This window comes from Haliotis rufescens, unplaced genomic scaffold (assembly GCF_023055435.1).
Source record: "Haliotis rufescens isolate VD_foot unplaced genomic scaffold, xgHalRufe1.0.p SCAF_3, whole genome shotgun sequence".
Classification (NCBI taxonomy): Eukaryota; Metazoa; Mollusca; class Gastropoda; order Lepetellida; family Haliotidae; genus Haliotis; species Haliotis rufescens.
In genome coordinates this window covers 39,900,774-39,927,035 of record NW_025964001.1, presented here as the reverse complement: position 1 = coordinate 39,927,035, position 26,262 = coordinate 39,900,774, and the positions used below count along the sequence as shown (strand labels likewise).

The window sequence follows — 26,262 nt, the reverse complement described above, 5'->3', positions numbered from 1 at the left end:
CATTAATGTTTGACTCAATAGTGGTATAGAGGTTAGCCATGTCTATATTTAATACCCATAGACGGGTTGTCCAACTGGCTTCAGTTTCTTGTGGTTCCCTCAAGCGGAACTTCTAGACAGCAATAAGCTCAAAGTTCCTAGCCTCAAGTACACACTTTATCTACATGACTTCTTTGTTTCCTGGGTCACTGGATTTAGGATGTTGAAAACCCCGTCTCGGAATTCACACCACAATTTAAATTGTTTTATGGATCATAGATAGGGAGAACAGTTGTTTGAAATGGTAGAGGGTTTCTTTGAATATCTGTCTGTGAAGTATTCTCTGTGATGTTTTTTAACAATGTTAATGATTGTTGAATGAATAGAAAAAGCAACCTTTCCATGTTTAAAAGAAAATGCTGTCCCTTCGAAGACTTGTTCCAAGGGAGTGTGAATAGGGGTGTGATGGGTGTGGATTATCGCACATATGGTATCCTAGAGGACAATTCTCTCTCATCACACACATGATATATAATGGAAAGCTCCTCTTGTCTTTATTAAGTCCCATCAGCCGGATAAATTTAAAATAAATTTGAGACCACCAATATTTATTGCCATAGGTATTTAGGAAGTAACAAATGTTATTTTTCTGTTCCTAATATTTTATGTAGAGAACTTCTGCTGGTATTTAGGATATATCAAATTTTAAATCAGAATTGTGTCGTGACATGTATGAATGAAACTCATTGATTTTTGTTTTGCAAGTATTTTCAGTGCTCATCCAAATCATTTTCTGAAGTGACCATAACCATTTCATGAACTCAATATGACATACATGACCAATATCATGTTGATACTCAATGGAATTATTTTAAGAAACTCATGTAGAATCGAACTTCTTCTGACAGACTTCATCCTGTAATCCTGTAACTCATGTAGCCTTGACAACATTTCATTTAGACCATTTGTCGAGTTAGGTCTGCGATCTATATCAATGTAATTTCTGTACAAGACGTCTGCTCCACTTTACTGCTAGGCACTTCACTGTTTTATTCATATAAATGTAAAGGATCTCATGATGGTGAATGTCTTAGTATTTCAACATATTTCCCAAACAAAGTGACATGCTTAAGCATATATTAATTATGCATGTGTGACTGACTTACGTATGTGCTTCACTCAGGACAATTTTCCTGGAATTGGGTACTGGAAAGTGGAAGTAATTTGCATCCATTTATTATTGCTCAGAAACTACTTTTTAGAAGAAAAGGCATTTAAGATAATGACAAATATTATTGGAACTTCTACACTGCCAATCTCAAATAATGGAATCTTGGGGATGAATAAGTTGATTATGTATTTATGATACTTCCCAGGTATTATTGTTTCTGAAGCTTGGTTTATTGGGAGCTGCATAAAAATGGAAGAGTTCCTAAAAAAAATTACTTTCCCAATTGTATAGATTTAAATAATTCAGTGATTCATTGATTCCGCTGGAAAGGACATAGATCAAAAGATTGTTATTTATGTATGAATATGGCTTCATTAGGTCTAAAGATGTAAATGTTATTTGTTCTGATTGCATGGCTGTTGAAAATTATGGTCGTTTAACAAGGTATTTTTGTATGTATTTTTTATTTAATCTTTTGTGAAAAATTTGCAGAAATTACTGTAAATATGTCATATTTGGTATAAACGTTTAAAGAAAAAGTTCGCTACATAAAATCATTTTGGCAAATGATTTTGTGAACTCCTTTGCCCAATGGCTGCATTTTTTCATAGTCACTTCCCACGTTTACAGGGTAGCTTTCCACAAACAAAGAATTTATTTCAGTATGTTATCCTGTGTGGCATGGCTGTCCCTCCCACACAAGGCTGATACTGTTCTCTGCTTAATAAAGAAGGGACTTATTAAATCTCAACTCGCATTGTTTGTCAGACTGACCACAGACTGACCACGACCCTAGTCAGTTTGTAGCCCTCGATGACAGGTGTCCATTTTTTAAGACCAGCCCTCTATTGAACCAGCTTGCCAGGTGGTTTAAGAAAAATAAAAATTAGTAAGGGTCACAGGATTTTTTGCTGCGGCGATTAATGTTCCTCAGTCCATTGGTTGCCTCGGGTTGAACACTGCTAAGGTCAGAGGTCGGTCCAGGTGATGCAGTGTCAGCACGGAAGTGACAATACAATAGCAGTAACAATAGCCATCACAATAGCTGCAGTGACCGGACACAGCCGACTTCTGTGGCCACGGCTTGACCACTTGTTGGGGACAGTGCTGGGAACGAGGCTGGGAAACGTTCTGACAGTTTGCTATCGACCAGGGGATAGTATGAACAATTAAATAGTGAATGGGCTGTGTTTGCTGGCCAACAGAAACTTAAGACAAATGACCGGTGGAATGAGCTGCCTTCGTACCCAGATCTCTAATTGACTGTTTGTACTGGTCACCCGCTGACCATGCTAGCCACCTGTTGGCAGAACAATCCATACTTTTTGGCTATAACAAAAAGGTCGGAAATGAAAGAAAAGAATTATTAATTGCTTCTGCCCATGCCATGGGAAATTTGTAGCCCTTAATGTTTGCCAATAAACGAATTGCAAACACAGCCGTTCTTATTTGAATGTCCAATCAGTTATGAAATTTGTTATTAATGGACATTTTTATGAAAGCCTTTTTCATGTCTTTCAAAATGACTTTTTCTTGAACTTTAGACAGTCAGTTATTTCAGTGACTACAAATTCATGTTCCCTTTCTCTCCTACTTATGAATTTCTAACTTTCCACAAGATTTGCTTTTTGTTACAATGCTGTGGAACTGGAATAGTCTTCATCACATTCCTCCATGTTCTGGATCATAGCCTCATGTTTTTCCTCTCAAACAGAAATAGGTCAACTGCTGGAGGAAACTCCTCATGTTTGGCAATAACATCTAACTGTCTGTAATGATTGACAGGTGAGTGACCAGTGAGTGGTCAGATGAGAGAGAGTGAAAACAGACCTCTAACACATGGCACAGTAGGCAACAGGTCTTAACATCTACCTACGCAGAAGGCAATGTGCTGCTGTCTATCTGGCTGTAGATGAGCCTGGCCAGGAAGACAGGGATCAGGCTAACTGCTTATCAACATTGACAGGATTGATTAACAGTTATGGCCATTTGTTAAGGATAGTGGGGTTTTCTTAAAGAGGGTTAGGCCGTTTACCGATTCAAAATAAACTGGTTTTCTGTGAGAGGTAAACTTTCTTGACACAGGCATATTACTTAGACATAATGGTAATAAGAGCAAAGAGCTTTGGGCTCCTGATAAAAAAAAAAAATTAAACCATGCAATGTTTCTTTTTTTGTTTCACATAAACCTTAAGTCAAAAACATTTATATGATACTCAGAACCTAGGATTTTTCTGTTTCAAAATTATTTAATTTAGTAATTTAAATCTTTCTTTAAAATATCTAAAGTTAATATTATAGGAACACTAGGGGTGTAATGTTACAGTTTTTCAAAGCCTTCGTATGTTCCAATTAGTGTGAATGCAAACATGTTTCATTGGCAGTGAAGATGTGGTCAGTTAGACTAAGAAAAATGCAACTATAAAACCACACATTTGAAATAAATATATCCTGTTCTGTTGGCAAGAAATCTATGGACATTTGTCACATACTGTCACATTTGCTGTGAATGACTGTGACACATGTATCAATATAACATGTACTTCCCTGAAATGTGTTGATTATCTGGTAGGAAAAAACACCTAATGTTTGCTATTTCTCCTTTAATACCAGCTCTGTCATATCTCATGCAGAAAATGACACTGTAATTACTAGTTTCACTGATTGGGAAATACGGCAATCAATAGTTAGATTAGTAAATACAATGAAGGCATGCTGGCCCAATGACTAGTCATCGATCTCACCCTTCCACATACGGGAACAGTAATCAGAGCAGTGAGATCCAGACTTGGATATCATCATTTTATGTATACTAGGTCATCGCTGTAAGTCCTATTTATTAAATAGGTCAGAATTATGCTGACCATTGGCTGGCTTCCAAACGGCCCAATGAAGATTGCTATTGGGAGTATGTGGTCGTATTCTTCAGCAGGTGTGGGAGATTATCTACCTCAATGTTGGTAATCGAGTTGCCAAGCTGCCACGGTGTATGTGAGATAGGTTTAGCATGATCCATATATTGCAGTCATTACTACCTTATTAATTGATATGTTTCTATAGGGGATGGAATGTGGTTAGAACTGACTCTTTTGTCAAGTCCTGAATCTCAATAGATGAATATGTGCTGACACAGAAGGATCAAAGTGATCTCTTCCCCTTAAACATCTTTACAATTTATGTGCGATTGTAATGTTTTTATGTTTGTTGTTAAAATGCAGATGGGTAGTTTACTGGTTCAAGTTTCTGCTTGTCAAGTCTTCAAGATGAGTTCATATATGGTACAATTTGAGAAACTCAAGGCTTTAACACTACTCGAAGTCTTCATTGAAATGTACTATGATGAGATATGATACATGTCATGACCTCAACACCTCACCTTTATTATAGGGAGCCATGGCCTGCTGCTGGGTACTTCTTGACTAAGTGTAATGGTGTCTACGGAAAGGTTGATAATCAACTGATTAAGAACTATGTATTAGTTGGTTTGATATTGGGGTACATAGAAATCCAAAGGACTAAATGTTCATAGGCAGTAAAGAGAGGTCATTATTTAGCTTACACACTCATGAACATGAACATGAACGGTCGCTGTGAACATGGACACATCTTGCTTGTGAGTGCTTAGAATACTGTCTATAGTGTTGCATCTGTCCACTAGAGTCACTCCACCCTTATTGTCGGACATTGCTGTAGTCGAAATAGAAACTACGCCATAAAATATCAGCTGAGTTTCAGAATCACACGGCTGCATCATCAGGCTTTGGTGTCCCCCATCTGAGGATTGTAACAAAATACTAATTGTAATTTGGGAAAGTTGGCAGCTTAGCATTCAATCACACATCCTGAACCATATTGTAAGTCGTGTGACACAAGGTGATCTATAAGTGCATCAACTATATAAGGGAGTGGAATCAGCATGGATATTGGTTGTCATTGGGCAGTTAAAGAAAGCAAACAGGATGTTACGGGAGATACATGGAGACAACACACAGAAGCCATCAATAATTTACATCATTGTAAGAGCTTGACATTCAGTTTAAACCAGCACTACTTGTTATTCAACATACTGTTGATTAGCTAATTAGATCCACAATGCAATGGCCATTGTTTCACCTCGGGTACATCCAGGTGTTCTGAAACGTAAAAGAACTTGATGCTGTTTGTTGTTCAGTGTCAGTAGTGACCTTTGTTGCTGACTCGACAACTGCATCCGATCCGCTGGCTTGGCTAATGCCTCAATATTTTGAAAACCTGCGTTGATTTTGATGAACTTTTGTGTTGTTTGTTAAACATTTTTGAAAAATCTATAAATGTTGAAATGCAGAAAATTATGAGAGAATGAATTTACGTAACTCTCATATTTTCAAACGAATGAAAATTCTTTAATTCAGTGTTGGAACTAAATGCAGTGTTAGAGGTTAATTCAGTCTTGAAGCTTAATGTATGTTTAGAAGTTAATTCAGTGTTAGAGGTTAATTTCAAGTTTCATGATATTCTCAAATCATGGCTGAAGCTTTTCCTAGGAAATCTGCTGTTTTTCTATGGTCCCATTCAGTGTTTTATATGCTAAATCTGATCTGATATTCAGAGTGTATGAGGGTCAGGGAATAATAATCCTATTATCCATATGAAGTATTTATAGCTTTCAACACAACTGCTCGATGTCCAGCTGTCATTTGAAACACATCAACACTTGGTTATGACCTGAGCATGAGCAAACCCGATATATCCCCAGTAAACCATTGGTCACTAAGTATGTCAGGTTTTTTTATGACAGTTAATCCAATAAGCTGAATACACTACCTGCAGCGGCCCCTACAGCATTACCTCCCTCGCCACTGACCCATGCAAATGCTGGCCTTTTAATGTATATCGGTCAGTTCGATTTGGCCACCAGCTGGCTATTCTATTGGTCAGCGCTAAAGCAAAGGCTTTAAAAACCAATAAAGTGGTTGGGCCCTGTCAAATGTTAATCAGCCTATGTCCAAGGGTGGAGAAGATTGGGCTGATAACCAGATAGAGGCTAACCGATACCAGATATGTCGGTCAGTCATCTCTGCCCCGCTCCCTTGCGCTCGCTCAGGCCGGCCTGACCATTCAGGGTCAGTTGGGGAGAATTAAGGTCAGCCAAACTGAATATGATTGTGTTGTCCACACTGTGAAGCCCGAATGGACGTTAGTTCTCTTAGGCAGATGGTCAGTGTAGCTCCGACCACAGTGGACATTGGTTTATGAATATGAGATGTGGATTGAAACTGACCAATTGTGATCAATCTTCCCTATCCCAGAGGATATCTATTTAATGTGAGGTCAGCAGAGACTGGTGGTTGATAGAAGATCTTCACTGAGACTTGTTAGCAGTGATTTGTGTGTTGAGGAGATGATGATGATAGGGTTAATTGTTTGTGGCAATATTTAACGAGTGACAACAGTGTAGCTTGACCTGACATGGACACTGTTCTGGATACCTAGTGTTGGAGATGGCAGATACTGGAACAGGAGATATGGTCACCTGTGTCACACTATGATAGGTACATTGGCTCACATTTCACGAATAGCCCAAGGTAAATAGATAAAATGCTGTATCATATATGAACAGGTTTTTTTATCATCTTAGAACACTTAGGTATATTTTTATTTTGGCTTCATCCTGAATTTAATGTAAACCATTTCAAGGAATTATGTTCTATTTGTACTGATGTTTTCTAATATTGGGTCTCATCCTGAATATACTGTAAAACATTTCAAGGAATTATGTTCTATTTGTACTGATGTTTTCTAATATTGGGTCTCATCCTGAATATACAAGAAAACATTTCAAGGAATTATGTTCTATTTGTACTGATGTTTTCTAATATTGGGTCTCATCCTGGATATACTAGAAAACATTTTGAGGAATTATGTTCTATTTGTACTGATGTTCTCTAATTGTGGGTAAAATGCTGACTATTTTCAGACCATGTCTTACAACAGTATACTGGGAAGGATGTCTAATAAATACTCTTTGTAGAGGAAGTGTAGGCCGTGTTCGAAATAAGCGCCTGACCATAGGCCTGTGGCAGTTAGATTTCGTGTTGGGTCCGAAAATCCTGCAGTAAATTTATTATGTGTCTTTATTTTTGTCATAACAAGCTGCAGTTTTTTTTAAATGAAGGACTTTTGAGTTGCATCAGGGCCTTCAGCTTCTAAAATATGTGGGTCCTGATGTCAGCCTGACAATTATATTTATTTCAAACACTGGGTGTAGGATGTAAAATGCTCCATGTTCAGGGGTGTAGGATGTTGAGGTTAGAAAGGAGTGTCAACTAAAGGAACTGAGCATATTTTTGTGCCCGGGTTTTAAAATAGTGGAAAGTTTGATATGGTTGTAACAAGCCATGTTTGCAGGAACCTTGTACAAGTGTAAAGAAACGCATACTCCATGAATATTTTTCCGGATATTGAATTGTTGCTTACTTGTTATTGAGTTTTTTATGTTATTGGGGAATTACAGTTTGACTTCCGTATATTATGTTATCTTGTTTTCAGTATTGCTGTGTTGCTGATGTGTATGTTTCTGAGTTTATACTGAGGATGTGTTTGTTTCTGTGTTGCAGTGGAACAGGAGAATGACCTGCTGGTGTGCGGAGACTGCCAGGCCAACTTCCCTCTCCGGGATATCCTGCGCTTCATCCGCCACAAGGTCCGGCGCTGCAACAAGGAGAACATCGACTTGCTTGATGGTGTCGACTTTGACGAAGACGATGCAGACTCCGAAACTGCAGCCTTGGCATGCATTGGCTCTAAACGGCCCAGCATTTCCGCTCCAATCACTCGCAAAGAGTCGATTGAGAGTCGCCCCTCGCCCCGCCCCTCATTGGACTCACAGAAAGACCTCAACTTTGATGACAAACCGCCGCCGCCCCTACAGCACATGGTTACAGATGAAGACGATATACAGGACGAGGCGAAAGAGAGAGTACCTCTGATGCCCAAACAGGTTGTGGATGCGGAATCCAACACAACATTATCAGGTGAGGCATTGCTCGTTCTTGTTTGTTTGTTGTTTAACGCCGCACTCAGCAATATTCCAGCTATATGACGGCAGTCTGTAAATAATCGAGTCTGGACCAGACAATCCAGTGATTGACATCATGAGCATCGATTCATCGATGACGTGCATCAACCAAGTCAGCGAGCCTGAGCACCCAATCCCCTATGTCACCTCCTACGACAAGCATAGTCGCCTTTTACGGAAAGCATGGGTTGCTGAAGTGCTCGTTCTTACTACCATTATAACGAAATATGTTTGTGACAAGGACATATCAGGTATGATTGTAACTTTGTCAGTTCTGTAAATGTTAGGGCTGATCTGTTGTTGGCCATTGTTACCAAAGATCTCTGGTTTGTCAGGATTTGTCTAAAGCAGTACGGGGCGGTCGGGTAGTCTAGTGGATAAAGCGTCTGCTCGTCACGACGAAGACCCGGGTTCGATTCCCAACATGGGTACAATGTGTGAAGCCCATTTCTGGTGTCCCCCGCCGTGATATTGCTGCAATATTGCTAACAGCGGCGTAAAGCCATACTCTCACTCATTCACTTATGCAGTACAGACTTTGGCAGGCATCACTTCCATCATTGGTTGCACAGTGGTTGCAGTGTTTGCACAGTGGTTGCACAGTGGTTGCAGTGGTTGTAAGGGTAAAGCACATATTGGGTTCTAGATGACACACAGTTGCAAAATTGGCTTTGATAACCTATGCATGAGATAATAAAACTAAAAGTGAACTTAGTTGGTTTTTCTACATCATTTGATCCAGTTATTTACTTAGTAAATTGCCCAGTAATGATCTAAACAAATGACAGCAGTGCATAATTTATAATGGTAATAGTACTCAGTAGTAATAACAGTAGGCCATGTATTAGCAATCAATTGGCTGGCTTGGAAACAGCCATTTTGTGTGATGGTAATTGCTTCAGCAGTGTTACTCTTTCAAATGTTAGTAAATCTTTTACATTTTTAACCCTTGCATATTTCTGTTGTCACCATAGAGATTGATATGAAATTACTGAGTGACAAAAGACCTGTATCCTTTAGTCCCTTGACAATTTAACAGCTGAATCATTACAGATTAGCATAGGGGCATTGAGCTGGTTCACTATATATTAAACTGGTCCTTGATGATGGATGGATAGCAGTTGATAGCAGCCAGTCGGGTACAGGTATGATCTGGATGATCTGGATCTGGAGACCCATGAAGATCCGGGGTAGAATAGGTCTTCAGCAACCCATGCTTGCGGTAAAAGGCGACTTACGGGATCGGGTGGTCAGGCTCGCTGACTTGGTTGATGCATGTCATCGATCCCAATGACGTGGATCGATGCTCATGATATTAGTCACTGGATTGTCTGGTCAAGACTCGATTATTTACAGACCGCCGTCATATAGCTGGAATATTGCTGAATGCTGCGTAAAACAACAAACCAACCAACCAACCAATCTGGATGATACTGTGAGCCAGTGAATGTTGTTTAAATCCTCAGCCAACAATATTCCAGCTACATCATGTAAATATTTGAGTTTGGACCAGACAAACCAGTGACTAGGATCATGAATGAGTGGTTTTACGCTGACTTCAAAAGCCATCCGGTTATATCATGCCTGTCAGCTTACTGTGAGAGGAAAGCCTGAAGTGATGCAGGTCTCAGTGAAACCCACGGGCAGGGTATGGTGCTGACAAACCTAGAAACATAATCAAGGGGAACATAGATTTGAACCCACTATCATAGGCTTCTGGTGTGCCCAAGGGACGTAACTCTGCACAGATAACTGAAGGCCTTAGACTACTGGGCCACCCATGTCCCCTCATTCCTTGAATGGTCACAGGGACTGAGTTTGGGCTGTTATTGAGGTGGCTGCTGGTTTGCCTGATCCAGGTTAATCCTAGTCAGGATGCCATGGTATGGTTTGAATATTGCAGAGTATGGCACAAGACTCGCTCACTGTCCCCTTTAGTAAGTAACCATGGAGCTAAGCATCAAGCTTCTCCAAACAGGCATTGTTACCTTATCTGGAAAACTAATTAGATAGCTTGGACCTGTGATGTTCCTCGTTGTAGGATATGCAGAATATATTTTCTGCTTCAGTGTGTGATGATGAACATCTATGGCCAGTAGTCTGGTATATCCTAGGGGTAGCAAAGTGTGGAATGTTGTTACAGCTTCGCCCTGTAACACTGTATGAGCGGCATGGTCTTGAAGATGGAATGTTAGCAGCCACAAGGTTTTGGCTAAGTCTGCATAATAACTACCACGTGTGATATAAAAACTGGTGAGTGTCAAGCTGTTAACACCAGAGTATAGCCGAGCGTGGCAGAGACTCACCTCGGAGAACGAGGCGAGGGACCCACACACCAACTGCTGTTCGTGCCTCCTCCGCTACTGATGTTGATGCTATTTCAGGCTGCCAGAAGATGAAACCAGTCATAAATCCATCCTGAAGTCAAGCTCCCACTAAATATTGTAGATGTATGTAGGTAAACTACTATGTGTTAGTGTGCTGAGGTAGATGGATGTATTAAAGCTAAGGGGCTGAATATTGGCTCATGATAGGATTGTCACCCTGGTCGGTTTCATACAGACATGTTCCAGCTTTTTAGTATCAGTACTTTCAGTGTCATTTTGGACAGCAGTTCTTTTTGTGGAACTACATCAATCGTTTTTGCTTGTTGTATAGTACGATCAGGATCTCATGATGAGTTAAACACAAGAACTGACGTTTGTGTTTTATGCAGCTGTGCAAGAAACAACGAGAGATCTACAAATACATGTTCGGTAAACTGAGGGGAATTAAACAATGTAATCATTGGAGACCTCAAGTTAATTAATAACCTTCCAAAGTATGCAGTATTTAGAGTTCATTCTAACACCACTGAAACAAATTTTCCCTTTATTTATATGTATTTTTTTGTTATGAATTAATTCATGGTCTCTTATGGTGTTGAATAATTAGACCAAGCCAGTTATTGCTACATTTCTTTATATGTGCAAGGTGCATATTTAGGCCCATGTGATTCGTGAATTGGTGTTCTATTTCTGATGAAGATGACTCATGAAAGAAGACATGCCTTTACTGACATTATGCTTATGTTTCTGTTAGGCAAATAACCATGAAGAATATAATTTTTGTCATCTACAGCTGGTTCCCATTGGAGATATGGCTGTAATAAAATATTGCATAAAATTGCATCACATTGCTTTGCAGACCATTGTGACATCATTGGTTACCATGCTGTCACAATCAAATGACATCACTACTCTCTCTGCCACTGAGGCTGGTTAGCTGTACTTTTTACACTCAAGACACTAATTACTACTGTTTTCAAACTGAAAAAAGCTGGAATTCTTTTGGATGATAAATAGCTCAACCTTGAATGATGTTGAATATTTTAATGTTTTCTTAAAATTTAGTATCATTCACCTATAATTTCAATATTATTATATTATTTCTGAAATATGTAAACGAAATCTGATGACTGTATTTTTATGCATTCATAAATTATTCAATGTCAAGTTGATCTAATTATTTTTTGCCAAGAATTGTGATTGATAAGTCATGTATTCAAAGTATGCAGTTCTGATATTTGGTAGTTGCTGTATCCATATTCATGAAATATGACAGTATCAACATTGTTCTGGCAGATTTCGTTATGGTATCTTAATGGTAGCTCTCCATACCATCAGTAACTGGTGAAATTGGTGTAACCCTCCACATGACATTAATATTGTGTATTACTGATATTACTGCTAATCACTGTTTTCTTAATTGTCTCGGTTTTATGGAAATTATTCGTTCACTCAGACCTGTTGTCTAATCGTTGAAATACTCTGCATTAGAAATCATGTTCCCATGGACTAACCTGCTTGAAGCATGGCCAACATTAATAGAACAATGGCACCTAAAATGTCTAAGCGATAACTGTATTTAAAAAGATATTCTTGTACACTATGCTTAAGTGTGAGAACACTGTAAGTCGTTTCTGTAATCCACGTGAAATATGTTCCCTGTGTCTTTGGCATGTGCATCTCGCTCTTTGGCCTCTCACGTCATGAGATGTACATCCTGGGGCAAATATACAGTTCATATTGGACCAACTCGAAAACCTTTATCAATCACATAAATATTCACCCATGTGGTGTTTAACTAACAATTCAGTTAATGCTCTGATAAATGAAATGTTTAGATCCACCTGATTCAAATTTTATGTTGAGTGAGTAAGTTAAAATTAAACATCGCATCGGCATTATTTCAGCCATATAGCAACGACATGAAGTTGATATAGTCACGGGTGAGTCATGAGTGCAAAGTTATGTTTAAAAACAAATTTTATCAAATTGTTTTGTCTTACCATAAGTTTCCATTATGAGTAAAACAATATTTTAATGTTTCTAAACATCAATTTAATCAAATGAAATTTTATTATGAAAGTGATACAGAGTTTATGGAATCATTTCCCTTATACTTGTTGACCTTTACCATTTAATAAAAAAACAACATGGATGTTGAAATTTCTCTTTTGTGTTCAAATATCAATAACAAAATGGATATTCTGTTGGTAAAATTATAATGGGAAAACATTTTACTGTAACCATTTCAAGGCAGATGTATGATGAAAGTTTGACAAATTCATGTTACTTACTTTTCGCTTCATCAAGTTCGGTTGAAAGTCGTGTAAGATTTTGACAACTTCTGAATGGATATACTGACAGGTAGCTCATCTTAGTCATACAGGAAATAAAATTCACTCTCTACAGTCATGCATTAATGTATCAAAGCACATGGAGAAAGGGAAAAAATGACAAGTTCATAAGTTGAAATATTTATGACAGCCAAAAATCCTGATCACACAGCACCTCGTCTGCTGCACTCTCTTGATTGGCCTGAAGTCATTCGTCGTAACTGTCATCAATTAAAAGCCACTAAAAGGTTGTCTGTTCAATGGCTTGCATCAAAATGATCTTTACAATTTGCATATGGTTGACAGCTAAGATTAGGGATGGCTATAAAGTTCGATATTGTCAGTGGGAAGAAATATTAATGATTATCGATATGAAACAAAGATGGAAAGCAACTGTTTTTGTTATATATCAAATGTTCACAAAGTAATCCCTGCATAAATGTGTCACTGCTCACCAGTGGTGTGAAATATGTTGAATTCTTTCGGGACTTTCTTGCATATTTGCTTAAAGTTACTTCCCCAATATTTATCAATAATTGATCGATATTTATTTATCGATTATCAATCTCTATAATATACATTGATAGCCAGCCCTAGTTAAAATGCTGTACTATTATCCTAGATTGAGCCTACAAAATAATGTGAGTGCTTCACCATATAGTTCCTGACCTAACATGTGAGTGTGGTGGTTGGCAATGAGAAGCATGGTATTCTGAAGATGGTCTATCTTAAGCTGGGCTGGTACACTTAATGTCATTTATGTTAGCTGAGTTTGGACATTAACCTGTCTTGTTAGCTTTTAGGATCATAGCCAATGCAGGTGAATTTTCACAAGTGAACAAATAGTAAGAATATTATTCCGGGTTGAAATATTCTAAATTCTTTAAAAGGGTTTATGTGAGATTGATGTTTTCTTTTTGAAAGTTTCATGTAGATGTGAAACTGTAACATATGTAGGTCATGTGAAAATATATCTGACTACCTTGCACAGAATTTTTTTAAATTTGTGCAGTCATTTTGTATGGATGATCATTGGTACAAAACTAGGTATAGTTCAGTGACAAGTGCATTCACATGTTTCACAAGAACTAAAGGGTCAGATTTCTTTCTAAAGTGTCAACAGTTTTTAAAGCTAATTTTTTACTCTTACCCACAGTGAGTGAGTATGATTTTACGCCGCTTTTAGCAATATTCCAGCAATATCACGGCGGGGAACACCAGAAATGGGCTTCACACATTGTACCCATGTTGGGAATCGAACCCGGGTCTTCGGCGTGACAAGCGAACGCTTCAACCACTAGGCTACCCGACCGCCCCCTTACCCACAGTGATTGAGCTGAAAATTGTGGAGACTGACAACAAACAGTTACTCTTACATTTTGCAAGAATACAACGAAATCTCATGAAATGATGAATGCACATGTTCTGCTTGATGCTGTAGCTCTTTCCAGTTGCCCGAAAGAAATTAAGGGACTGACCATTTTATATTCTGGGGGACTTGGGATCTTGTTGAAAAACTTAGTTTGTTATAGAAAATACTGGTAAAAACTATAAAAAATCTGGTTTAAGAAAAAATATTTGCTGTGCATGCAGGATGTTCTGAAAAAAATGTGTTGTGAAAAAGAAGAAAAAATGTGTTCGCATCCTTGTTTCCGCGGGTTTAAAAGTTTATGCAGTGGCTGAGAACATATCCTGACATTAACCAAGAACAATTCCCCCTTCCCACCTCTTCTTCATCCACCCCCATCCCAATCCCCAACCCAGGGGTGGTCGGGTAGCCTAGTGGTTAAGGTATTCGATCGTCACGCCGAAGACCCTTGTTCGATTCCCAACATGGGTACAATGTGTGAAGCCCATTTCTGGTATCCCCTGCCGTGATATTGCTGGAATATTGCTAAAAGTGGCTTAAAATCAAACTCACTCACTCAATCCCCAGCCCGCCCAAATGGAAAGGATTTTGTGCATGTGATTTAGGTGTGATTTTTAAAGGATTTTTTTGGTGACATCAGATATCATTCTATGTAATTTGGGAAAAGAAGGTAAGATATAAATATATCTAATCATTCTACTAGTTTGGAAGACACATCAGATAAAAATTGTTTAATATCTACAGTGGATGGTCTTATTTGCTTTCATGTAGACTGTGAACTTAAGTTTCACTGTAGAATGCTGTGAACATATACAATGCACTGTCTGTTAATATTCTAAATTTTTATTGATTTGTCAACAGGAAAGGTTTTTGAATTCTTTATTTGTCTCTCAAAATTAGAAACTAAGCATTGATGCTGGGGTTTATGTAATTGATTAAATTGTTCTGATTGCCTCAAGAAATTGCTCCCTTTGCAATTTGTCTTACAACAAATGAGATGTATTTCTGTGCCAGACCTTCGATGAAATGTCAGGATTTTGCACCCAAGGCCAATATTCCATAAACCACATGTCGTCTTTCAAATCCTATGGGATGTGTTTTAATGAATAAATAAAGGTCTTGGTATCGTGGTATCTGAAGGCAAAGGATTACACTACCCGAGATGACCCCAACACCATCTTGTTTGTTGGACCTGTCAACAATACAATTTAATCCAGTCTCATTTGCAAGTAGCCAGGGGCTGTTGTCCACTATTGGGCGATTGTCCGAGATGAACAATAGAACCAGGGAGTCACCTTCCACTTGAGCTAACCCCTGGAGTCAGCCATAAGACCTGATTATCTTGGCTAATGTATTTGACCATCAGTTGAATGGGGCTTGTCACGAGGTGCTTGACCCCAGGTAATCGGGTGTGACCTGGCTTTCAGATGTTGTGCCATATTGGACAATGCAATAAGGAGCGGTCACTCGATTTAGTACGAACCACTTTACGCCATGAACAGTATATAGGTATCAGATGTGACCTCATGACTGCTCAGTGTCCCATAAACAGCAAGAATGTCCCTTATCAGGGTGTCAATTTGGTCCATTATATTGGATATTGACTGATTGTCACCCAGAATGACCTAAAGATATCCTCTAACTTTGGTTATGATCTAGAATGTCGTTTCAAAGTTACGTCTCTAGGAAAGCATCACTGCCACATGCTTCTACTTGAGATCAGTGATGTGGGCACTAGTGATCACTTGGGGGGATACACAGCTGTACATAATGATCTAGGGTTGTTTCAGGATTCAATTGATCCCCTAAATGTTGATGTTTTGTATGTAATACACATGACGATAGGACCAACAGATTACAATATCTAAACACTAAATAATGTGTTTGTATATATTTAATTGACTCCAAAGCTCTCATGAATAGGTAGGTCCCCATTTAGAAGCCACAGGTTCTTTATTCTTTGTTTAAGAGGCAAGGTTGGGTAGCTTGTGATCAACACGTTTGCTGGTCATGTTGAAAAGCTGGATTTGATTCCACACAAGGTACAATGTGCGAGGTCTTTTCTTGGCATCCCCACCATGATATTGCAGAGATATTGCTACATACAAGTGATGTAAAAACTCATTCACTCACTCTTTGCTTAAAAATTATTATTTGGAAGACAAAATTGATTATTTTCCAAATTTGTTTATGAAAATTACATCATCTTAGAAATATTCTATAAAAATTGATCGTCCTCCTCGAAAGCCTAGTGATTAATCTAATAATCGATGGAGTTCTATGTTGTCATTTCTAGACCTGTTTTCCGGCCACTATGCATGCAGTGTCAGTGGTAAGCTGCACAATCCCTGATTGTTCCAGAATCTGCATCTCCTTGTCATCCGGCCTGCCTCCATTATCGGATTGCTTGTTAACGTCCCTCTCCATCTTCCTCCAGTTCACCTCAACATTTTAATGTTCCTTCTAACCCCATATTGTTAGGGAGAGGCTTTACATAGCCACAAAATTCTCTAACTGTCACACCAGGAAAACGTTATGGTGGTTTTATCTAATGTTTCTAATTATTTCACTTGGTGTGATTGACATTTGCCCTTGCAAGACTTCAGTTTAGGACCACAGCTTCTTCTGCTGGCCACAGATCAGTACTTTCTGTGTTGGTGGGTGTCTCAATGTGGGAGAATAAGAGCTTACACTTCCCGGGAATGGTGACTATGGTGTTGTACCTTTTCCATTTTATTGAAGGAAGAAAAATATTATTTTATTAGGAACATGACTTTCCTACACGTAATACAAATGTTATGTGCACTATCACCTGAATTTTTAGAGTGAAGTCTCGTTTCCATGGGTTCAATTTCTATACTATTCGTTTGTATGGCTTGTGATAATTATGTCCTGACGTTCCATGTTGTGGTTCCAGAGTGAAAGGGTTGCCTTTTCCCCCACTGCTTGTGGTAAGAACCAACTAGAACTTGTTACAATGTGTGTGACCATGCTGATTGCGTGTTCTCCCACCCCCATAGCATTCATCATGGGCATGGTATCAATCACTGGTTTTTCTGTCCAAGACTTGATTTTTTTACAGACTGAAATGCTGTAAGTGATGTAAGAGTAAAACAACATTCACTCACTCTCATAGTCATCTGAGATGGTGAGGCTTCCTTACAGTCCTCACAGCATGTCTAGCCTGTATGGACCCTTGCAGAAGTCCAGTACACAGCAGAGCAAGACTATAATCCATAAATACCTGTCCACTCCCCCCATACAGACCCCCCAGTTACCCCATTTAGACCCTCACCTGTAGTCCACGATACAGGGCAGTAAGGCTGTAATGCATATTCTCTCTCCATTTACCTGTCCACTCACCTTATCTGCAGACTACATTGAGAACAGGTGACCTCAGCTCGGGTACGGAAATTTATAGTCTGCGTATCAGCAAGTATCAGCGAGACAGTCCTGTCCTTCCAGTGTTTGCATGGGACGAGTAGGGGCCAGCTAGCCAGACAGCCAGATTATCTCCTTACCCAACTATGTGTAATAGTACCAACACACTGAATGCCCCTCCAAATGGAGGCAAAAAGCTGCATCATGTTTGATGAATTAATTACTTTCGTTAGTACAGAACTGACCAGTTTGTTTGTTTAGGTTATTTTCGTTGTTTATTCTGATCCAACAAAATGTTTAAGCGTCTATGAGGTTACTTGCTCAAGTTCTCCGATTACATCAGACATGAAATGAGGCTAATGATGGAAGTGTGTAGATAGTCGAAAAACAGACAGTGGTTTGGTCAAGGCAGGTGTGCTGTGTGCCCCGCAACCAGCCAGGTAGATTACTGCGAGGTCACTGGAGGTCAGTGTGCGACTGTTTGACCTTGTAGCCCTAATTTGTCCTGTCAGGTGTCCCGGATATCATATACTGCTAGTCTGCTCAAGCACAACTACTTATATATTCAGCCCAGCAACCAGACACAGTACCATCACTGACAGTTTCCCTATGCCAGGGCTATTATAGGATTTCAAGTCAGAGTAATCCACTGGATTTCATGACTGTACAAGATTGATAAGCCTGTCTCATGTCTACCTGTCCACATGCATCAGCAGTTATGTGTCCTTGGGTTTGGTGTTGCTGACCTCGAGTAACAGCATGCAACTCCATGTCAATGTTAAACTAGAACACATCTTATGGAACATAAACATGGAATCAGAAACAGGATAATTAAACATGTACACTTTCATGAGTTCCTAAACTGGTAGACATGTATGGGTAGACTTACGGGGGTGATTAAACTGGAATGCAAATATGGGTACACTTACTTGGGTGCTTAAACTGGAACACAGATATGGGACCACTTACTTGGGTGCTTAAACTGGAACACAGATATGGGACCACTTACTTGGGTGCTTAAACTGGTAGACAAGTATGGGTAGACTTACTTGGGTGCTTAAACTGGAACACAAATATGGGACCACTTACTTGGGTGCTTAAACTGGTAGACAAGTATGGGTAGACTTACTTGGGTGCTTAAACTTGAACACAGATATGGGACCACCAACTTGGGTGCTTAAACTGGTAGACAAATATGGGTAGACTTACTTGGGTGCTTAAACTTGAACACAGATATGGGACCACTTACTTGGGTGCTTAAACTGGTAGACAAGTATGGGTACACTTATTTGGGTGCTTAAACTGGTAGACAAGTATGGGTAGACTTACTTGGGTGCTTAAACTTGAACACAAATATCGGTACACTTACTTGGGTGCTTAAACTGGAACACAAATATGGGACCACTTACTTTGGTGCTTAAACTGGAATGCAAATATGAGTACACTTACTTGGGTGCTTAAACTGGAACACAAATATGGGTACACTTACTTGGGTGCTTAAACTGGGATGCAAATATGGGTAAACTTATGTTGGTGCTTAAACTGATACACAAATATACACTTCCATTGTACACTTACATGTGCTTAAACTGGTAAACTGCAATGATACTTCATTGATACACTTAATTAATGGATGCTTAAACCGGTACACCAACATTGGTACACACGATGGTAGATAGCCTTGCTAGGGCTAGTTGAGTGGTTTAGGAGACAAAGTAAATACTCTTGTATGGTTCAATTTCTTTCCCCAAAAATTGACAGACTGGGTACACAGCAAGGGAGGTAGAATAAATGGTTGAAGTAGCTGGTTAATGGTGTCCCGTGAAAGGTATATAGATCAAGATGGGCAGTACCAACCAACAGCTGCACAGCATGTGCGTCACATAGGTAAATATTGGGGTAGATGCAATGTAGGTAAGCTGTGGAGCGCAGGTAAGCCGCGTTGTGAGAGTTCACGTTCTCACCCCACTTGTCAGACCAGCCGGTTGTCATGTGCTGGCGACACGGCTTTCAGACGCTACAACCTCGGACACTTGCATTGTGTCTGTGCTGGCCTACCTTGAATATGTCATGTTTTGAACTTTTTAAATCCATACCTCATAGCGTTCACTATTGAAACGCTTTGTAGTTGGAGCTATGAAGGAGGTTCCAACTCACTCATTGAAAGGATATTATTTTTTGTGGTCTAGAGGCCTACAATGTGTCATGGTTTATGAGCAAGGGTTATGCGCGTTCTTTGATGAAATATTTTCAACTTTGTGCACAAATCATGTAGAAGTTTTTCCTTTGATGCATATTAGCTTAAAGCTACATTACAGAAAGCTGTTGGTAGAACACACACAAATATTATGTATAGAATATTACACTGATGATAATGTCATGGTCTGATCTATATTTATTTTCCATTGACAAGCTATTTACATTTTTGACACTTTTATTAAAATGAACAGTATGAGGGTGATCGAAATGTCATGAATGAATTTACTTTAGGGTGATTGTTATATCTGTTGGTTTCCATTTCTTTCAAGTTTGTTGTTTAATATCATAACACTTACCATTGTTTATAGATGGTACATTATGACTTTGTCTTTCATTTAGTAAGACTGCTACTTAAGGTAAATGAATCTTTCTTAAAGACAAAAAATGTCAGGTTTAAAGGTATTATATCGAAACATTTAATTGATAATGGCCAATTTGTTCCAATAGTCTGTCAAGGTTGCCATGATAGATTCTATTGCTAATTATTGAAAATCGTGGATATTTGAAGTATAAATATATGGGTAATTAGGCCTTAGACACATGAAGTTGAGTTATTGGTTGCTATGATATGAAGATGGTTGTCAGGCAAACAGTGTTCTGTTTCCATGGTAGAGCTCCTGGTGTCCTCTATGTCTTAGAAATCAGGATTCAGCTGTTGTGAATTTAATGAGTAACGGAATCCTGAATTTATCAGTTTCGGGTTACCTTGTTGAATGTTCTTGGTGCATTGAAGTCTGTGTTTAATAGACAGTGCAAATGAAGGCTGTATGGCCTGTGTGGGAACTGGATATCGGAGATAAGTATGCATGTTATGTGTATTATAGCAAGGGATTTAGCTAAAAGTAGACACACATGTAGACACTTTTACATGTCTTCACAGCGGCCCTTTGCGTTCTCTTGACATTTAAACCAGCCAGATAATAAGTGTCACGATTGATTTATGCTGCTAAACGTTATATAGGGATACTGAGATATTTCTTACTGTGACGGAACTTGATGACAATTAACTTTTTGAACTGTGCATTTATATTTAATGAAATTGAATTGAAGCTGCACATTCTTCAGTTCCATGGCAAATTTGAATACTATCCGTATGACAACATATCTGAGCCATCAGTCACATTCAGACCCTACCTGAATACTCCTTATCAAAAGATGAGTAGTATACTACTCTCCAGAACTTAAGGACACCCAATTCTTTCACATAACTATAGTTAGTCGGAGATGTCATGACAGATTAACTATAGTAATATGAAAGTATCAGGTCGTCCTTAACTTCTTTTGAGTAGTATATATTATATAACATCTTGTAATATATACATAAGCCCTATAGAAAACTTCTGCATTTCATGTCATTCTTGGTCAGCGTGGTTCACCCTAATTCTAAATACCCATCTGAAATATTTATGAACAGAGTGGTTGATTGTCTGCATCAAGTGATACATGTTGGTGTAAGATTAGACATGTTGCTTCTGCAGTGATGTAAGACACACTGAAGACCACTGACGTGGAACCTGAGCTTGTGTGACATGGTGAAACTTGCATGTTCGTATTGTATAGCATCAGACAGGACATGTCTCTCGTATACTCCAGGTAGGGTTGGTCGGCTGGGCAACTGATGAGATAGTACCAGGTCTTGTGACCTAGTCTAGGACAGTGGGCAGTGTTGCGGAACCAGGGTCTGCAGTGAGTTGGCGGGGATGCTCAGTGAATGCACATGCTGCAGACTCTATTGTCCGGGGAGATAGGGTAATCATTGAAAGTAGCTTATGGGTAGGCTAAAGTTTAATCACTTAAAAGGGGCATAAATTGTCAAAGGGTTTAAAGTTTGCTTTAACAGAGACATTCATCAAGCATGTTTCCTTAGCAGGTTCATGACTCCATCAACCCAGGAGGGTATATGGTGTAGGACGCATAAAAATTGGGAGATATTGGGTGCTGGCTCACACTGCTATCTTCACAGGACATTGGTTCAGCGATAAAGGAAAATGTACACGGTTCTAGGCAGTATTAATTAGCACTTGTGCAGGGACAGAGTTGGCCAATGAAAAAAGCAGTAAAGCATTATGTTACATACATTACTTCACTCAATATCTTAAGGTGACGTGACAGGAATTTAAGACTTGATACATGACTGGTTCCACTGTAGATACGAGGATGAGAACAGTTTACTGATGTTGTTTTTCAGAATGGAAATTTATTTTTACCCTAGCTGTTTCATTTGAAATCTTTAGGGTGTGGACCTTTGAGAAATGGTGTTTGATTAGAATATTGTGTAATGGAGTTGTTTACAGAGTCCTTCTGTGGCAGCAGGTTGCATGACAAATGAATACATGTCTCCTCTTTTGTTTCCCCACCCAACTGGGTGGACCAACATCATGGACCAGGTCTTCTACCCATGTTGTCAAGGGCAACAGCAACCCCAGTATCCCTTGCAGCAACTGCAGGACTATCTGGCTTCCTTGTCATATTTTTTTGGCTCTAACTGGATATTTTGAACAATTGTGGGTATTTTCCCATGCCCTGAGAAGCCCCAACTGTTGGTGTGAGAGCGAGTGGGCGACGATGACTGTCCTGGTCTTTGTGTAGACCCTGAACCACGCAGTACCTTTGTCATTGCTGGATGTGCTGTGCTGAGGGAGAGGGAGGGTGGGAGGGAGCAAGCACGTGGCTAGCAGCTACCGAAAGCTCCGCCCATCTTTAATGCTGGCCAGTCACTGTAGGCCTTATACTCAATAGCAGGTGGCCGGATTTGTCAGAACCGTCCAGAAATTTAAAACACTTGAGTAGTCATGGAAAATTGGCATGATTTAAAAAAAAATTAGATTTGCTGGAAGAATATTCAAAGACGTGAGCATTCTTTTCAGATTATGATGGATGGCGAATTAATGGTGTGTTATTACCTCATGGTCTCGGAACAACGGTAGCAATAATATCCACGAGGGCGTAAGTTAGGGGACACAAAAAAACTTTGTGAAAAACTAGCAAGCTACACATGTTAAAATTAACCATCATTTTCATCAATTAAAAGTGAGACTGAACCAGCATGCTATTGGGGGCTGACAAGTTTATTTGATTGTTATGATCAACTTGAAGATTTGGTGCAATTGCACTACTCCTGTCAAGTGATCTGGATATGATATTGAGGTGGATTTTAGCTGGTTGAGATGATGTATTGAACAAACTGAGTGTCACCTTTCCCTTGTGTAAGTAGTGCTTAGAGTCTTGTTCATGTTCATTACTTTTTGTGGTGTTTTGGTTATCTGGAAGGTTTACTTGACTGAGTCTGTTGTTTTATTTTACTGACCATTGATTATAGGAAATTAAGAAAATAGCCACTTAACTAATTGATTTCAAATGTAGACATAAAGAAATTATGTTTAATCATTTATGAGTTAATTAGATTAATGTTGGTGTTTGAATACAGTGATAAAAGAACACAATTCTTAAAATCTTTGATGTTATTATTTACGTTTTGAATATTCTTTCAAACATTTTTAAAGTTTATCTGTCAGTGGTCTAAATTTGAAACGAATCTTGTGAATAAGTTAACACAATTAATGTTACAAACATGGATCTATGTATCCATGTATCCACACAGGCTTGGCACTGATGAGGAAGATGTGTCATCTTCCAAGAGAAATAGATTTGTGCAAACAGTCTTATGAATATCACAAAACTTACATTATAGTGACAAACACTGTCAATATTTGATATTAAGGACTGAGACATTATTCAAATTGTGCCTTTTCATGCTTCATTGCACATCCAGTGACAAGCCCAGCCTCGTCTATAGCCCAGGGTGGTGGGCTGACACTGGAGTATTTCTTATAGCTTACCTCAACTCTGCTGATCCGGGTGCTGGGATTTTATTGAGTGGGAATAGTGACCTATCACCTTTCAAGACATGTAGATCTGGTGTGCAGTCTTCCCAGTGTACACCTGTCTAGCTGGACAGCTTAAACCTGCTTGTCTAATTTATGACTGCATTCTTTCAGTGCGTCCTGTTGTTTTGTTTGCTTTGGCCTAAAAACTATGTGTAGTGGCTCAGATTACATGAATTTCAAAATTAGATTTGGTTGATAGGGAAATATTTTTAACACGTGTATTTTTAATGAAAATTCTTTTGAAGTCCTGCTGAGTATTTGTGATAAGTTGATACGAATGGAAATGGAAATGTTATTGTCTGCACTTCGATATGGGTAAAGTAGTTGGTCATAAATAGGGTTAGTCTGTGCTTTCAAATTGAAATCTGATTAAGAGAATAAGACTGTCATCACTGCTTCAAATGTATTTAATTTAGAAAATTTTAAAATATTTTGTAGATTTTTCAGAGATGTTTTATTTGTGTAAAAATTTCATCCAGAAGCGTTCATATTGTACTTGAAGCCTAATGGTATGTGTGGAGGGTTTGTTACGGATATTGCATGTCGCCTTTCCACGCTCTTGGTTGATCTGATCATATCCCTGTGGGTTGTGAAAGTGTGATCTCTTGTGGTGTATGACCTGGTAGCTACCAGAGTTATGTCATAGGATATATCCCATGGGTGTAACAGACACACAGGTTACAACATGTACACACTGTTGGGTGGTATTGTTACAAAGTGTACACGCCACACATATGACATAGGAACTATTTAGCCCATCAACTACAGGGTTTGTATTGACTGATGATGCATCCCTGGTACTTCACTACCCAGGTAACAGGACTGCATGTCCTATAGGTAGTGTTAAAGAAGGAAGTACTTGATATAGCTGACACGTGGCAGGCAACGACTTGGTGATAATACCTGCCGGCTCTAGCGGGTGCAGTAGGTCACATGTGCACTAAGTCACACCAATGTCCATTGCTTACTATTACCCTCATGATATGCAGTGCAGGACATTCAAGCTACGTGCGCTAACTGGCCGCACCCTTGTGCATTCTGCACAGTGCAGACTTGCTGTGCAAGCAAGCGGTACAGGCAGAGCAGATCAAGGGATCTAGCATGAATGTCCGTCCGCTGGTTTGGGAAGGCAGGCGGGCCATGTATGGCACTTGCTTAGATGACATAAGATCCCTCTGTTGGACAGAGTGGCCTCCCGGGTGTGCCTGATTGCCTGCTTCTCACAGGCCGGCCTGCCTGCTACCAGCCTACTGGGGGAGGCAGCTACACACATGCGGCGGGGCTCTCCACCAACTAACTCACTGCATATTATGCAATAAGCTGATCTTCGTCATTTTCAAAATTCCATTTATGGTTTCATATCCAAAGCTTTGTTCTCAATCTTGATGAATTAATCGATTATCGCGATATAATTTTGAATTGATCAACTTTTACAGTTTAGAATAAGAGGAAGATATTTCTGGCAATACCAAGACCGGTGACCTTGTCAGCTATGGAGGTTTGACCATATGACAGAGGGTTTAAATAAAGCGAAAGATCAAAAGTATTAAATGTAACTTGCATGTTGTTTCAGTTGGCACAAGTGTCTCATGGTCTCCATGTGTGATGCATCTGTGGTTCAGCAGCTGTATGTTATGCTGTGTGACCAGTATCTTGTGTCCCTTCTTGTGGGATAGGCTGATGTCCCATGACCTCCCTGTGAAACTATCACTTTTCCTTGTGTGACATCGAATATACTAGTTATTGTGTCATAGGGTACATAATAGTTGCTGTGTGATTTGGTAAATGGTGAGATCTGTGTGACATGGTATATGGGATCTGTCTGACATGGTTTATACAGTCTCTGTGTGACATGGTATATAATGAGCTCTGTGTGACATGGTATGAGATCTGTGTGACATGGTATATAATTAGATCTGTGTGACATGGTATATAATGAGCTCTGTGTGACATGGTATATGGGATCTGTATGACATGGTATATAATGAGATCTTTGTGACATGGTATATAAGATCTGTTTGATATGGTATATACAGTCTCTGTGTGACAGTATATATAGTCTCAGTGTGACATGGTATATACGGTCTGTATGACAATATATACGGTCTCAGTGTGACATGGAATATACTGAGATCTGTGTGACATGGTATATATGGTCTCATGATTTATACAGTCTCTGTATGACATGGTATATACGGTCTTAGTGTGACATGGAATATAATGGTCTCTGTGTGACATGGTATATACGGTCTTAGTGTGACATGGAATATAATGAGATCTGTGTGACAAGGCATATATGGCCACATGATATATACAGTTTGACATGGTGTATGCCATCTGTGTGTTACATCTCATGATATCTGCATGATGTCCTATCTCAAATCTATGAGACACAGCAGCGCCTGATTAACTGTCCATGTCACTCATGTGCCCTTTGTTCTGGCACCAACGGTCTTGGTGAAGTCTGACCCCGTTTGTGTGATGTGTTAACCAAGTGGA

General features: G+C 39.2%; 1 protein-coding gene across 1 annotated transcript in view; it reads left to right on the top strand.

Moving 5' to 3' along the window:
- Nucleotides 1-26,262, top strand: part of LOC124122698 (B-cell lymphoma/leukemia 11A-like) — a 69,152-nt gene that overhangs the window by 30,366 nt on the left and 12,524 nt on the right. The window contains exon 2 of the mRNA XM_046485808.2: nt 7,747-8,163. Coding sequence (XP_046341764.1) covers nt 7,747-8,163 — 417 coding nt within the window. The remainder of the gene's footprint in view (nt 1-7,746; nt 8,164-26,262) is intronic.